Raw genomic sequence first — 16,541 nt, 5'->3', positions numbered from 1 at the left:
GAAGTGAGGTACTGTTTGACTAGATTTTGTTTATACATTCGACTGTTGTAAGTGTTCTTTCATTGTAAGAGCTTGTTATAGCTGGTGGGGCTGCACCAGAGAGTTGGTAGCAATCATCTCTGTTAAGTTCTTTGTCAGACTCATGATTGTTGAGGTGAAGTAGTGAAATGTCTGTGTTTGTATGCAAGAAATTTCCTTTATAATAAATAATATGTCAACCTTTCTTATGTTACGATAAATTGGTTCATTATTGGCATAAAGGATTATTATTATTAGTAATATCTTACCTCCATGGAGTCAGAGACTCATTGTTGGAGGTACACACTATCACACACAAAACTCATACTCTGCTCACCAACCACTCTCCATGTAAAGGACCTGCTCTTCATTCTTCTGCCTACACCCACTTTATACAGTTTTGAGGGATGGCCTCTTGTTCTATCCATTATCCAACGTGACATCTTCACAACTCGTGCAATGTATCCCTTGAATTTCAGGTCCTAGATCTCTCATCTCCTCTACCTCCTTTAAAGTTTCCCCACCAAGTGGGAAACTTTAAAGGAGGTAGAGGACTTTGCATCCCATCACTGCTTACCAAAACCTTACAATTTGCAACATTGAACTGACAGTTCCACTTATCAGCACATTCATGCACTCTATTCAAGTCCTCCTGTAAGCCATAACATCTGCTTGACTCTGCATTCTTCTCTCCAATTTTGCGTTATCTGAAAACAGCTGCATATCGGTAGTTAAACCCATCCCTATATCATTCATATACAAATTGAACAACAATGGTTCCAAAATGGATCCCTGTGGCATGCCACTAATGACCTTCCTCTTTCGGCATACTGCAACCCCCACTTACAACTTTCTGATACTTTTCTGACAGCCAGTCACCGATATAACTCAGAAGTCTGTTATCCATATGTTTTGGTAATATAGACTGGAATGAAGAGGCAGCATTAAGAACCAAAGAGAACGAATTTCTTGAGTTTTTAAGGGATAACTATCTTAAGCAGTACGTAACAGAGGCCTCATGTGGATTGAGGGTATTGGATCTGATTATTTCATCAGAAGATATTGTTAGAAATGAAGTGTCACATTATCCTCCAGTTGGTGAAAATGACCATGAAGTGATCATGGTCACTTTCATTGGCAGGTGGTCACCAGCCATATTAGGACTTTTGTGAGAAAGAGTTATATGTGGAACTATAAGGCGGGTGATTATGTCAAACTCAGGAGGTAGCTTGTACCGATATCATGGAATGAGGAATTGCATGGGAAGGAAATCAATGCTGCTTGGTCACTAGTGAGGAAGTATCTGGCAGAGGCATGACAGAGTGTATTCCAAAGGTCAGAAGATTAAATAAGGTAGGTGTAAAATGGATGACTGAAGAGATGAAGCATGCAATCTGGAAGAAAAAGGCATTGTTGGGGCAGAACAAAATGAGTGGAGATAATCAGCTATATGAGAAGTACAAAGGGCAAGGAAGGTAACTAGTAAAAGTGCAATATGAGTAGCAGTAAGCAAATGAAGCTAAAAGAAATCCTACGGAGTTCTTTTGATATGTAGCCAGTAGAAGGAAGAATAATTGTGGAAGAATTATGTGGGTTAGTGATAGTGGGAGAACCATAAATGCTGAGGGGGATATAGTAGAGGTATTAAATGAGCAGTTCATTAAAGTATTCCATCCTTGTGAATGTAACATAATACACAACTTGAGAACAGTGGGAATGAGGGAGGAACCACTTATGGCGAGTGCGCAGGAGTATATGAGGAATTGAATAAGCTTGATATCAACAAGGCCATGGGGCTTGATGGTATATCACCACATGTCTAGAAGGAATGTTCTAGGATAGTGGTTCTCAACCTTCTATGCTTCGCATATCCCCTAGAAATGTGTATGTAACTGGCTTACCTCTTGTATAGATAGATAAAACTATAGTTACAATATAACAATGGGTATAAAATAAAACATATATATATATGTTTTAGGGAATAAAAAAAAAAAAAAAAAATATATATATATATATATATATATATACACGTGTGTGTGTGTGTGTGTGTGTGTGTGTGTGTGTGTGTGTGTGTGTGTGTGTGTGTGTGTGTGTGTGTGTGTGTGTGTTCATAAATTATGTAATTTATGAATCAATTTTTGGATTCATAAATTACATATATTGATAAACACAAAGAGTGACAAACAATTTAACAAATCTTATAAAATTATAAACATTTTACTGGGTAATCAGTAAGATGGTTGCCCTTGTTTACATTTGCACAGTTCATCAATAATTCTGGTTATCTTGCTAAGGTAGAGTTGCAAGTTATCATCAACATCCAGCCTATTCCTATATTTATTTTTTAAAGCAGTTAAAGATGAAAAACTAGTTACACATAAACAAGTTGTTGTGAAAGGTAACAAATATTTGACTGCAATTTTTGACAAAGTTGGATATTCCTTCTCCATTGGCTTTTTGGAATGAATACTTTTTAAACTATTATCACAAGATATTTCAATCAGCTCTTCTTTATTGTACAATGGAAGTTTACATTTCTCAAAATCAAATGTGAAGGGGTATTGAATCCATTCTTGCATTTCATCAGGATGTGGAAAATACAGCCTTATAAGAGTTTTGAGAGTGCTTAAGTGAATGATTATTTGTTATCTGATGTCTTCAAAGTCTGCAATCATTTGCTAACTTTCTTTAAGAAATGAATCTAGTTGCTGAAATTGGTCACAGCTGTTCTTTTTAATTCTGTTTTCCCAGAGATATTTTTTTTTTACCATGGTCTCTGTTTTCTTCTCTACATAGAACGCATCAACATTGTCTTCTTTCAATGATTAGTTCCAAATATTCATTTTTTCAAAAATATCAGCCAAATATGTTAAATATAGAAGGCATTTTAAGTCTTGTAATCTCAAAGAAAGTAGAAAAAATTTGAACTTCACAATGCCTTTTTTTCCATGAAAAAAAAGGCATTATGGAGTTCAAATAAATTGCAAAGAACATTTCCTCATGACAATCAATGTACTTCTGCATGAAGCAGCAATCTCTTATGCAGGCTACCCATTTCTTCATAGATAATTGAAAAAAGTCAAGACTTCAGTGATCAGGTTTTGATGAAATTAACCATTTGTACACTTTCATCCAGAACTCTTTTTAAATCATCAGGGAAAAATTTAGCAATCATCACTTCATGGTAAATACAACAATGAGTGAACTTACATTCTGGTGCAACTTGTCAACTTGTTTTACGTGACCTTATAGTCCACTAGACCTGATATAACCACTCATTGCTTTTGCTCTGTCAGTACATACAGAAATACAATTTTTCCATTCAAGGTTGTTTGGGGCAAAAAATGAATCAATTATATTAAAAATATCCTCACCCATAGTAGAAGTTTTCAGAGGCTTAGAAAATAAAATATCTTCAAATATTGCATCCTGGAATTTTCCATGCACAAAAACAAGTAATTGAGCTATCCCAGCTACGTCTGTCGACTCATCCTTGTATGGCAAACCACGGGCTACATTGAATAGCTTGAATGAGTTGGTCCTTAATATTACAGGCCATATCTTTAATTCTCCTGGAAACTGTGTTGCTTGACAAAGGAATGGTTTTGACAAGGTTTGCCTCTTTTTTTACAAAACATAGAAGAAGCTATTTCTTCCACTGCTGGAAAAATGAGTAACTTGCCTAATGTGTGAGCCTTTCTGGCTTTAGCAATTTGAAGGCTTACTTTGTAAGATGCTTTAAGTGTGCTTTCATTTTCTTCTACACCAGAAAAATGCTTAATTATGATTTTTCTACTGAAGTCTTCCAAAAGATATTCAAAATAGCTTAAGGGCTTATTTTTTAAATGCTAATGTTTTGTTTTGTTTTAAAGTGTTGCCGTAAAAGAGACAGTTTCATAGAATTTTGTGACAGGACTTTAGAGCAAACAACGCACTGGGGATTTGGTTCTACTAAATTTCCTGTCCATGTAAAGTCGAATTGTAAATATGATTCATGATATTTATGTTTTAAAATTTTTTATCACTTGATTGTTTAACATTTAATGTTATTATTATTATTATTATTATTATTATTATTATTATTACTCCAAGACCTCATGGAGTCAAAGACTCATCTGGGAGGTCCTTTTATCAGACATACATCTCATCATACCATGTCTTAAACGCACTCAAACTTCTTGCAGACACTACACTCTCAGGTAAGGCATTCCAATCATTCACAACTCTGCACGGAAAAAAAATGCCTCTCACTCCCCTACTCACACCCTCTTTATACAGTTTCCAGGGATGACCTCTGGTTCTCCTCTGATCTCCCACTATTCTCTGTAGAACTTCTCCACCATTGATCCTATAACAACCCCTTACCAACTTGTAGATCTCTATGATATCTCCTCTCTTCCTCCTGTCCACTAAACTCTGCAAATTACATCTTCTCAATCTTTCCTCATACTCGACATTCCAGAGGTCAGAAACTACCTTAGGAACCTTTGGATCCTTTCCAACATATCTTCATGGTCTTCTGCAAACTTCTGCAAACCTGGTTACCAAATCTGGGCACAATAGTCCATGTGTGGCCTAATCAAAGCCTTATACAATGAAACAAGAATCTCCTTACTTCTACACTTCAGTGTCCTCCGCATCATTCCCAGAAGCCTTTGTGTTGTCTTCACAATTTTGGCTATGTGTCCCCTGAATTTTAGATGCTTATCCACTATCGCCCCCAGATCTCTAATTTCCTCTACCTCCAACAATATATTCTCACCAAGCATAAATTCTGCATCTCATCTTTGTTTTCCAAATTTTACAACCTTACATTTTGCAACATTGAACTCACATCCCCATTTCCATGCCCAATCTCTCAATTTATTCAAGTCCTCTTGAAAGGCCACAACATCTTCACTACTCTTTATTCATCCCAACTTTGCATCATATACAAACTACTGAATATCTCCATCCAAATCTTCAAAAATATCATTAATATTCAAGTTAAACAGTAATGGCCCTAAAACAGACCCCTGAGGCACTTCACTAGTGACTTTCCTTTTCCTGGATATTGCACCCCCATACACAACTTATTGATACCTATCAGATAGTCAGTCTCTAATCCAATGCACTAATCTACTTTCTAACCCCATCTGCTCTAGTTTGACTGTCAACTTATCATGAGGTACTCTATCAAAAGCCTTTGCAAAATCCAAGTGTATTACTGTGTATCCTTCTCCTCTGTCCAACGAAGCGGTCGCTTTATTGTAATAAATAAGTAGATTACTAAAACATGACCTCCCTTTAACAAATCCATGCTATCCATCAAAGATGATACCATTGTTGTCAACCCAACTCTGGATCCTAGTTCTCACAAGCTTCTCCAACAACTTAACCACAACACCTGACACACAGATAGTCCTATAGTTTGATGCTTGAGTTCGATCACCTCCTTTATGAAGTGGCACAATCTTGCCCTCCTTCCACTCTTTAGGGACTTGACCAAGTGCAAGACTCGTATTAAAAAAATATGTCAAGGCAGGTGTCAACTCCCTGGCACATTCCTTCAGAATACGCAGTGATATATTATCAAGTCCCACAGCCTTATTTACATCTAGTTTACTCAACTCCCCAAACACTTGTTGCTCACTTAATGTTCTTTTAGTTACTGCTGAATCCAGCTCTGAATCATCTCATGTGAGTAATTGCATGGGATGATTACATAGTCATTGTAGATGCAATCGGCTCTGGCTTCACATTATTTTTCTTTATAATTATCCATTTATTCATGTTTCAAGGCATTTTAGAAACACATTCATTTAAATTCACAGTAAACTGAAGAATAAAAATAACTTTAAGCACAGCAAGTGAAATAAATCCCAAGAAATACATAAAACAGTAAGAATGCACATTCACTCACTTAGAATGGATGTTTTGACTAGGTGATCAGCTATTCAGATAGGTTTGGCTCTCAGGTAGGGGAATTGGAAGGGAGGATTGACAAATGTGTATAGACATGAACTACAGTGGCGCACTTTGTCACTCAGTTCTCAGAAATTAATCGGTATTGGTGTTGCCAATACCGATTAGTGACTTTGTTACTAGAACTAGCAACTTTTGAGCTGATGGTATACCCCCAAAAATTTTACCATGTGTCCCCAAGGGACACACACATCACCTTGAGAAATACAACCCCTATTCTAGGGAGTTAACAACACCTGTCATGTACATTTTCAATGAGTTTTAAATTAGCCCAGGTCTCAAAGGAATGGAATTATAGGCCAGTCTGGAGTTGTAGTCAAGATGTTCAAGAAGCTAGGGGAGGACAAGGATTCAAAACTAGGTGGATAGCACTAGAATTTTCTTTAATAGCCAGCATGGGCTTGCTAAAGGAAGATTGTGTTTTAGCAATGTGCTTACTTATTATAACAAGGTGACAAATAAATTGAACAAGGGGAGGATGCATATACAGTAGTATATTTAGATTTTGCAAAGGCCTTTGATAGATTACCACATGAGAAATTAGTAGTTAAATTGGAACGGATAGGGAGACTGGAGATTGACTGTCTCATAAATATCAACAGATTGATATTTATGAGACAGTCAGTTTCTCCCTTGTCCAAGACATTTGTCACCTTGTTATAGTACACAAGTAAGTTGGAAGCATGATCTCCCTTTAAACAAACCCATGCTAACAACCACGCAGAATACTGCTGTTGTCAACCCATTTCTGTATCCTAGTTCTCACTAATCTCTATGGATTGGCCGATAATTTATAGCCACAGCTTTATCATCACCTTTATTGATGGAGTGGAACAATTTTACTTTCTTTCCACTCTCTTGGAACGTGTGCTGTTGTAAGACTTATGAAACAGGCATGGCAGTTAATCATGGCATGACATTTGCCAATTACCTGGAACATTCCCTTAAGACTTGTATTAATATGTCATCAAATTCTATTGCCTTATTGACATCAAGGTTATTTATATCCTCAAGTACCTCCTGGTCACTCACAATTGAGCTATCCTCTCCTATGCCCTCTACACTTGTGATTCTCATGATTTTACCCTGATGAGGATGAAATGCCTTATAAATTGATCACTAAATAACATCAACGATGTCTTCTGCAGCAGTTACCATTCTACTATTTTTGTACATTAACATCATCTTTCCATAATCATTCTTCCTTTTCTTGCCACATATCTAAAAAACTTTCTAGGGTTTTTCTGCATCTGATTTCTAATTTCTTCTCATACTGCACTTTTGGTGTCCTTACTAACTGAGTCACTCTTCTGGCTTGCTGTTTATACTCTTTGTGTAACTGATTATTACCAGTATTCATCTTGTACTGCCTCCAAAGTGCCTTCTTCCATTGTCATGCTCAATTCCCTCATTCATCTTTTTTGCACCTGCTTTATTCAGCCTTTTTTATTTTCAGAATATATTCACAATTTCATGCTGTTATGTATTTCTTTGTCAGTTCTCACGTAACATTTATTTCCTTACTACTACTCAACTCCTCATCCTATGCTATATCTATAAGCTGTCTCCTAAGCTTGTCATAATCTCCAGCCTTATACTTCCACATATATCCTTTCTTCAGAGAAGTCTGCATATGGCTAGCCAATAACCCAGGTGATCACTTTCTGACACTCTCACCAACTGGAGGAAAGTTTGAAATCCCATTCACAATTAATCCTCTGATGAAATGATCAGATCTACAATTCTTGTCCTCACATATCCTCCTTTACATGCTGTCTGAGATAGTTGCCCCTCCAGAACTCAAGAAATTAATTTCCCTTAATCCCAAATGCTATCTCTTCATTCCAATCTATGATAAATGCTTTAACACTGAACATGTTACCGACATTGTGATAATTAGGAAAATGATAGAGATATTATCAATTGAAAATTCAATTCTTTGAATTTTGGTTATGTGTTTATGTTATCAATTGAAAATTCAATTCTTTGAATTTTAGTTATGTGTTTATGTTCTATCATAGTAGTTTTCAGTTTTCGACTGCTTCATAAATGATTTTCTCCTGCTATAACTGGACTGTTTCTATTCACAAAATGGTTCAAAATGTTAATAAAATCTCCTCTGGCTTCATGGAATTGAATGAAATTTAGTATTTAGGATCTACTAAAATTTGTTGAGTCATTTCAATTTTTGTTCAGTTAGGCATATTGATTGTAAAATTAAGATAAACAAAATTATCTAGTATATTTACATAAAATGGCTCCAAGGTCAACTGTTGTGATTATGAATGGCATCACCATAGAGAAATGCACTTATTAGAACATGCACCTTTTTTTATGTATTTTAGATAATTTCTTTAGGTGTTTCTTGTTTGTTTAGTTGTTAGTTTGATTTTTAATTAACATAAGATAGTTATGTTCAAATGGAAGTAATTCATGTTTATATACTTACCTGCTACTTTTTTTAGGTCCAAAGCATGGAAAGTTACTCTTGCTTCCTTATTACACAGAAGTGAAGTCATTTTCATATAAACAGGTCATAACAAACAGCATAATATATATGCATGATGGATCTAAGTCGCATTTTGATGCCATGTTATTGCAAGCTTGGGATAGGTATAATTCTGACATAGGCATGATTACCATTCATATAATTTCAGAGGTTGGTATATGTGTGTGTGTGTGATAAGCAGACTTAATTTATAGGCTTGAGAGAGTTTTAATGTGGCAATTATTTCTAAAGCCTATTAAAGTAGTATGTCATTTATTTAGCAACCAGGTCTCTTTCCAATCATCAGTCTTTATCAAGTAATTATAAGCATTGATTTAGTTGCAAATGGAAAAATTGCTTATGCAATTAATATTACTTTCTTTCCAGAATATTAGAAATAGTTTAGTAATAGTTCAGATTCATTTTTAGTATTAGTAGCATATTGGTTTTTGCATACAGGTATGATGTGTTTTGTGAGGATAGAAAGAGTATAAAGAGAGTGGGAGTGCTATTCATGATAGAGAAAGAGTTATGTCCATACAAAGTAGAGATGCAAGAGGGGAAATAGTTCCAGTGGTTTTGAGGCAGCAGGGTGTGAGATAAAGGTGTATAGAATGAAATATTTGGGAAAGCGAAAATGATTAAAACAAATCATGTTGGTATAAAAGAGGTAACAAAAGACCCACGAGTGGCATTGTATGGCGACTCAATTATTAAAGGCTTGCTGGATGAAAGGATGCACAAGGTATGTTTTCCATGCGGTAAAATGAGTAGAATGATTGAGGCATTGGGATATGAGAAGGAAACGAGCAAAACAGTTGATAATTTTAATAGGTATGAATGACTTGACTGAGAACAAAGAGGACATCAGAATGGATATCAGGAGATTGCCTAGATGGATAAAAGAGAATAGTGTGACAGGAAAGATAGTAAGTGTGTTGCCTAGGTATGACAGTGGTGAGATGAGGCAGAGAGCAAGGATTATGAATGATATTTAAGCTGAAATGTGTGAGAAGAAAGAGTAGAGTACAGTTTGTCAATGTGTGGAATGAGTTTGAAGGATAAAGTGAACTATATAAGAGTGATGGACTGCATTTGAGTGATTTTGGTGTGAGTGACTTGGAGAGACTGCTGATGGAAGATAGAGAAGTGAGTACAGAGAATGAATCTGATCAAATGGGAAGCGATGTGGAAAAGCAAGAAAGTAAGACAGGAGAGATTGAAGAGGTAGTTATGAATGAGGAAGTGAGTGGCATAAGTATAGAGAATGAGAGAATGGATGTGCAAGAGGAACATGGAAACAGGGAGCCCCAGGGTAGACGGGAACACAACGTGAGAAAGGTGGATGCTCCAAGATGTGAATGCATATGCAGACAGGAAAGGAATGGGATGACCTGGGATCAAGAGGAAACAGATCAACTTGAAGAGGGTTCTAAAATGAATAAGCAGAAAGGAAAATGGCTCCAGTTGAGCATGGAGAAATCACATCGAATGAGTGGTACAGTGGAACTAGCTGTATCCAGGAATGAGTTGTTGTGTTTGTATACAAATGCTAGAAGTGTAAGAAACAAGGCAGATAAATTGGTTGCGTTAATTGAGTCTGTTCACCCAAAAATTGTTGGAATAAGTGAGACATGGTTAGATGAGGATGACATCCTGACAGGAATAGAGATGGAAGGGCATGATGTGTTTCGTGAGGATAGAAAGGGTAAAAAGGAAGGGGGGGAGTGCTATTGATGATAAAGAAAGAGTTATGTCCATACAAAGTGGAGATGCCAGAGTTGAAATAGTGTGAGTAGTTTTGAGACAGTATGGTGTGAGATAGAGGTGAATAGAATGAAATACTTGGTTGGATGTTATAGACCTAGTAATGTGAATAGTAGTGACTATGAAATGTATAATCATAGCCAAGCAAATAGGAAAACAGTGATTATTATGGGTGATTTTAATTATGACAATACAGACTGGAATGATGAGATAGCAAATGGAAGTAAAGAAAGTGACCTCCTTGAATTTTTGAGGGACAACTACCTCAGAGAGTATGTAACAGAGGGCACACAAGGATTGAGGGGTCTTGGATTTGATCATCTCATCAGAGGATGTAATTATAAATGAGGTGTCCAATCACCCACCAATTGGAGAGAGTGACCATGAGGTGATTACCTGGATGGTTGCCAGCAGTGTGAGGACCTTGAGAAAGAGATATATGTGGAACTACAGGGGGGGGGGGGTATTATCAAGATCTCACGAGACAGCTTGTGGGTGTAGCATGGAATATGAGGAGTTAGATGGAAAAAAAGAGATCAATGCAGCTTGGGGGATTTTCAAGAACTATCTAGTAGAAGCCATGTCTAAATGTATTCCAAGGGTCAAAAGGTTAAATTAGCTAGGTGTGAAATGGATGAATAGAGAGATTAAGCATCTGATACAGAGAAAAAGGGCATTATGGAGGCAGCATAAGAGAAGTGGTGATAACCAATTCCATGAGGATTACAAAGACCAGGCAAGGATTGGTTTGTTAGGGTAGCAAAAGGACATTCCTTCAGAATGTGCTTTTGAAAGAGGTATGAACAGCAGTCAGCTAATGAAGCGAAAAAGGATCCTAAGGAGTTCTTTTGATATGTAGCCAGCAAAAAAAAAGAATGATTATGGAAGGATGACATTGATTGGAGAAAATGGTATAAGGCAGCTGTTGCAGAAGATGTAATGGAGATACTTAATGAGCAGTTCATAAAGGTCTTTTAATCTTGTGAATGTGACCTCATGGAGAGATTGAGAGCAGTTGATGAAGTGGAGGAGAGACTGACTGTAAGTGTGGAAGAGGTGTACGGGGAGTTGAGTAAACTAGATGATAATAAGGCTGTGAGACTTGAGAGTATATCACCACGTATTCTGAAGGAATGTTCCAGGTAGCTGACACCTGGCTTAACATATTTTTTTTAATATTAGTCTTGCATTTAGCCAAGTTCCTAAGGAATGGAAGGAGGGCAAGATTGTGCCGTTTCATAAGTGAGGTAATATAATTCAAGCATGAAATTATAGGCCTATCTGTGTATCAGGTGTTGTAGTTAAGTTGCTGGAGAAGCTTGTGAGAACCAGGATTCAGAATTGGGTTGACAACAATGGTATTATCTTTGATGGATAGCATGGATTTGCTAAAGGGAGGACATGTTTTATAATCTACTTTCTTATTACAATAAGAAGAATGCTTCCTTGTACAGAGGAGAGGGATACACAGTAATCTGTTTAGAATTTGGAAAGGCTTTTGAGAGATTACTGCATGATAAGTTGATAGTCAAACTAGAGTGGATAGGGTTGGATATTAGATTAGTGCATTAGATTAGAGACTGGCTATCTGATAGATATCAGCAAGTTGTGTATGGAGGAGCGATATCCAGGAAAAGGAAAGTCACTAGTGGTGTGCCTCAGGGATCTGTTTTAGGGCCATTACTGTTTAAGTTGTATATTAATGATATCGGCGATGATTTAGATGGGGATATTCAGTTGTTTGCAGATCATGCAAAGTTGGGACGAACCATGAAGAGTAGTGAAGATGTTGTGGCCTTACACGAAGATTTGAATAAATTGAGTGATTGAGCATGGAAATGGGGATGCGAGTTCAATGTAGCAAATTGTAATGTTTTAAAATTTGGAAAACAAAGATGGGATGCAGAATTTATGCTTGGTGAAGATATATTGTTGGAGGTGGAAGAAATAAGAGATCTGGGAGTGATAGTGAATAAGGATCTGAAATTTTTGGGACACATGGCCAAAATTGTGAAGACAACACAAAGGCTTCTGGGAATGATGTGAAGGACACTGACTTGTAGAAGTAGGGAGAGTATTTTTCCTTTTCATAAAGCTTTAATTAGGCCACACATGGACTACTTGTGTCCAGATTTGGTCACCTGGTTTTCAGAAGGACAAAAAGCTGTTGGAAACGGTCGTCCAGAGGTGACTGACTAAGGTAGTTTCTGACCTCTGAAATGTTGAATATGAGGAGAAGAAGATGCAATTTACAGTCTGGTGAATAGGAGGAAGAGGGGAGATATGATAGAGACCTACAAGTTAGTAAGGGGTTGTTATAGGATGAATTGTGGAGAGGTTCTACAGAAAATAGTGGGATATCAGGGGAGAACCAGAGATCATCCCTGGAAACTGTATAAAGAGGGTGTGAGCAGGAGAGTGAGAATTGGTTTTTTGCATGCAGAGTTGTGAATGATTGGAATGCCTTGCCTGAGAGTGTGGTGTTTGCAGAGAATTTGAGTGTGTTTAAAGTGTGGTATAATTATTATTATTATATTAAATAAGACCTCATGGAGTCAAAGACTCATCTAGGAGGTCCTTTTATCTCACACACATCTCATCATACCACGAGTTAAACACATTCAAACTCCCTGCAAATACCACACTGTCAGGCAAGGAATTCCAATCACTCACAACTCTGCACGAAAAAAACCTGCTTCTCACTCCCCTACTCACACCCTCTTTATACAGTTTCCAGGAATGACCTCTGGTTCTCCCCTGATCTGCCACTATTCTCTGTAGAACTTCTCCACCATTGATCCTATAACAACCCCCTTACCAACTTGTAGGTCTCTATCATATCTCCCCTCTTCCTTCTCTCCACTAGACTCTACAAATTACATCTTTTCAATCTTTCCTTATACGCGACATTCCAGAGGTTAGAAACTATCTTAGTCAGTCGCCTTTGGACCCTTTCCAACAGCTCTTCATCCTTTTGAAAACCAGGTGACCAAATCTGGGCACAATAGTCCATGTGTGGCCTAATCAAAGCCTTATACAATGGAACAAGAATCTCCTTACTTCTACATGTCAGTGTCCTCCACATCATTCCCAGAAGTCTTTGTGTTGTCTTCACAATTTTGGCGATGTGTCCTCTAAATTTTAGATCCTTATCCACTATCACCTCCAGATCTCTTATTTCCTCTACTTCCAACAATATATTCTCACCAAGCATAAATTCTCCATCCCATCTTTGTTTTCCAAATTTTAAAACCTTACATTTTGCAACATCGAACTCACAATCCCATTTCCATGCCCAAACACTCAATTTATTCAAGTCTTCTTGCAAGGCCACAACATCTTCACTACTTTTTATGGTTCGTCCCAACTTTGCATCATCTGCAAACAACTGAATATCTCCATCCAAATCTTCGCCAATATCATTAATATACAAGTTAAATAGTAATGGTCCTAAAACAGATCCCTGAGGCACTCTACTAGTGACTTTCCTGTTCCTGAATATCGCTCCCCCATTCACAACTTGTTAATACCTATCAGATAGCCAGTCTCCAATCCAATGCACTAATCTAATATCCAACCCCATCTGCTCTAGTTTGACTGTCAACTTATCATGAGGTACTCTATCAAAAGCTTTTGCGAAATCCAAGTATATTACTGTGTATCCTTCTCATCTGTCCAAGGAAGCAGTCACTTTATTGTAATAAGTAAGTAGATTACTAAAACATGACCTCCCTTTAGCAAATCCATGCTGTCCATCAAAGATTATACCATTGTTGTCAACCCAACTCTGGATCCTAGTTCTCACAAGCTTCTCCAACAACTTAACGACAACACCACACACAGATAGGCCTATAGTTTGATGCTTGAGTTCGATCACCTCCTTTATGAAGTGGCACAATCTTTCCCTCCTTCCACTCTTTAGGGACTTGACCAAGTGCAAGACTCATATTAAAAAAATATGTCAAGGCAGGTGTTAACTCTCTGGTACATTCCTTCAGAATACGCGGTGATATATTATCAAGTCCCACAGCCTTATTTACATCTAGTTTACTCAACTCCCCAAACATCTCTTGCTCACTTACAGTCAGTCTCTCCTCCCCATCATCAACTGCTCTTAATCTCTCCATGAAGTTACATTCACAAGATTGAAAGATCTTTATGAACTGCTCATTAAGTATCTCCACCACACATTCTGCAACAACTGTCTTTATACCATTTTCTGCAATGAATGTCATCCTTCCATAATCATTCTTTCTTTTGCTGGCTACATATCGAAAGAACTCCCTAGGATTCTTATTGGCTTCATTAGCTAACTGCTGCTCATACCTCTCTTTAGCTACTCTCACCAACCAAGTCACCCTCCTTGCCTGGTCTTTGTAGACCTCATGAAATTGGTTACTTCCACTTCTCTTATGCTGTCTCCACAATGCCCTTTTTCTCTGTATTGCATGCTTAATCTCCTTATTCATCCATCTCATGCCTACCTTATTTAACATTCTCACCTGTGGTATACATTTAGACATTGCATCTACTAAATATTTTTTGAAAATCCCCCAAGCTGCATTGATTTCTTTTTCAGCTAACTCCTCATTCCATGCTACACCTGCAAGCTGTCTCCTGAGCTCTTCATAATCAACCCCCCCCCCCCCCCGTTGTAGTTCCACATATATCCTTTTTTCACAGGGGTCTTTGCACTGCTGGCAACCACCCAAGTAAACACCTCATGGTCACTTTCACCAATGGGTGGATGATTTGATACCTCATTGATAATTATATCCTCCGATGAGATGACCAAATCCAAGACCCTTAATGATCGTGTGCCCTCTGTTACACACTGTCTGAGGTAGTTATCCCTCAAAAACTCAAGAAACTCATTTTCTTTACTTCCAGTTGCTATCTCTTCATTCCAGTTTATATTGCCATAATTAAAATCACCCATAATGATCACCCTTTTCTTATTTGCTTGGCTTATTTGACTATACATTTCACTATCACCACCATCCACATTACCAGGTCCATAACAACATCCCACCAAGTATTTGATTCTATTCATTTCTATCTCACACCATACTGCCTCAAAACCACTGGCCCCATTTCCCTCTTTCATCTCTACCTTGTATGGACATAACTCTTTCTCTATCATCAATAGCATTCCCCCTCCCTTTTTACCCCTTTTATCCTCACGAAACACATCATACCTTTCCATCTCTATTCCTGTCAGGATGTCATCCTCATCTAACCATGTCTCACTTATTCTGACAACCTCTGGTTGCACAGATGCAATTAGTGCAACCATTTCATCCGTCTTGTTTCTTATACTCTAACATTGATATACAAACACAACAACTCATTTCTGGATCTACAGCTAGTTCCACTGATACCACTCACTCGATGTGATCTCTCCATGCTGGACTGGGACCATTTCCCTTTCTGCTTCTTCATTTTAGAACCCTTTGCAATTCCATCTGTTTCCTTTTGATCCCTGATCATCCCATTACTTTCCTGCCTACAAATGCTCTCACCTCCTCTTGGAGCATCCACCTTTCTCACACTGTGTATCCCTGTCCACCCTGAGCCTCCCTGTTTCCCTGCTCCTCTTGCACACCCATTCTCTAATTTTCTATACTCATACCACTCACTTCCCCATTCATTTCCACTTCTTCAATCTCTCCTGTCTTACTCTCCTGCTCTTCCACATCACTCCCCTCTCGATCTGATTCATTCTCTCTATTCACTTCTCCACTTTCCAGAAGTAGTCTCTCCAAGCGACTCACACCATAACCACTCAAATGCAGTCCATCGCTCCCATACAGCTCACTTCGTCCCTCAAACTCATTCCACACATTAACAAACTGTACTCCCAACTCCTCACACATTTCAGCCAGAATATCATTCATAATCCTTGCTCTCTGCCTCATTTCACCACAATAATACCTAGGTAACACACCGACTACCCTTCCTGTCACACTATTCTCTTTTATCTTTCCAAGCAGTCTCCTGACATTCATTTTGACATGCTCTTTGTTCCCTCTCAAATCATTTGTACCAATTAATACAATTAACTCTTTTGCTCGTTCCCGCCTCATATTCAATGCCTCAATCACTCTACTCATTTTACCGCCTGGAAAACATACCTTGTGCATTTTATCCTCTAGCACACCTTTAATAATGGAGTCACCATACAACGCCACTCGCTCATCTTTTGTTAACTCTTTAATGCCATCATGATTTATTTTAATCGTTTTGACCTGAATTCTCTTAATTTCATTCCGCATCCATTTCATTTCTTGCTTCATCCAATCCA

The 16,541-nt window shown here is 37.7% G+C and overlaps 1 protein-coding gene across 3 annotated transcripts in view; it reads left to right on the top strand.

Annotated features, from left to right (window-relative positions):
• Positions 1–16,541, top strand: part of LOC150099333 (extracellular matrix organizing protein FRAS1-like) — a 1,385,483-nt gene that overhangs the window by 529,570 nt on the left and 839,372 nt on the right. For all 3 annotated transcript variants that reach the window (XM_090403569.1, XM_090403568.1, XM_090403570.1), the window contains one exon: positions 8,448–8,641. In XM_090403569.1, coding sequence (XP_090259695.1) covers positions 8,448–8,641 — 194 coding nt within the window. The remainder of the gene's footprint in view (positions 1–8,447; positions 8,642–16,541) is intronic.

This window comes from Typopeltis vanoorti, chromosome 14 (assembly GCF_054136105.1).
Source record: "Typopeltis vanoorti isolate ZY-2024b chromosome 14, IOZ_Tvanoo_1.0, whole genome shotgun sequence".
NCBI lineage: Eukaryota > Metazoa > Arthropoda > Arachnida > Uropygi > Thelyphonidae > Typopeltis > Typopeltis vanoorti.
Note: the sequence above shows the minus strand (reverse complement) of the source record. Positions and strands in the feature narration are given on the sequence as shown.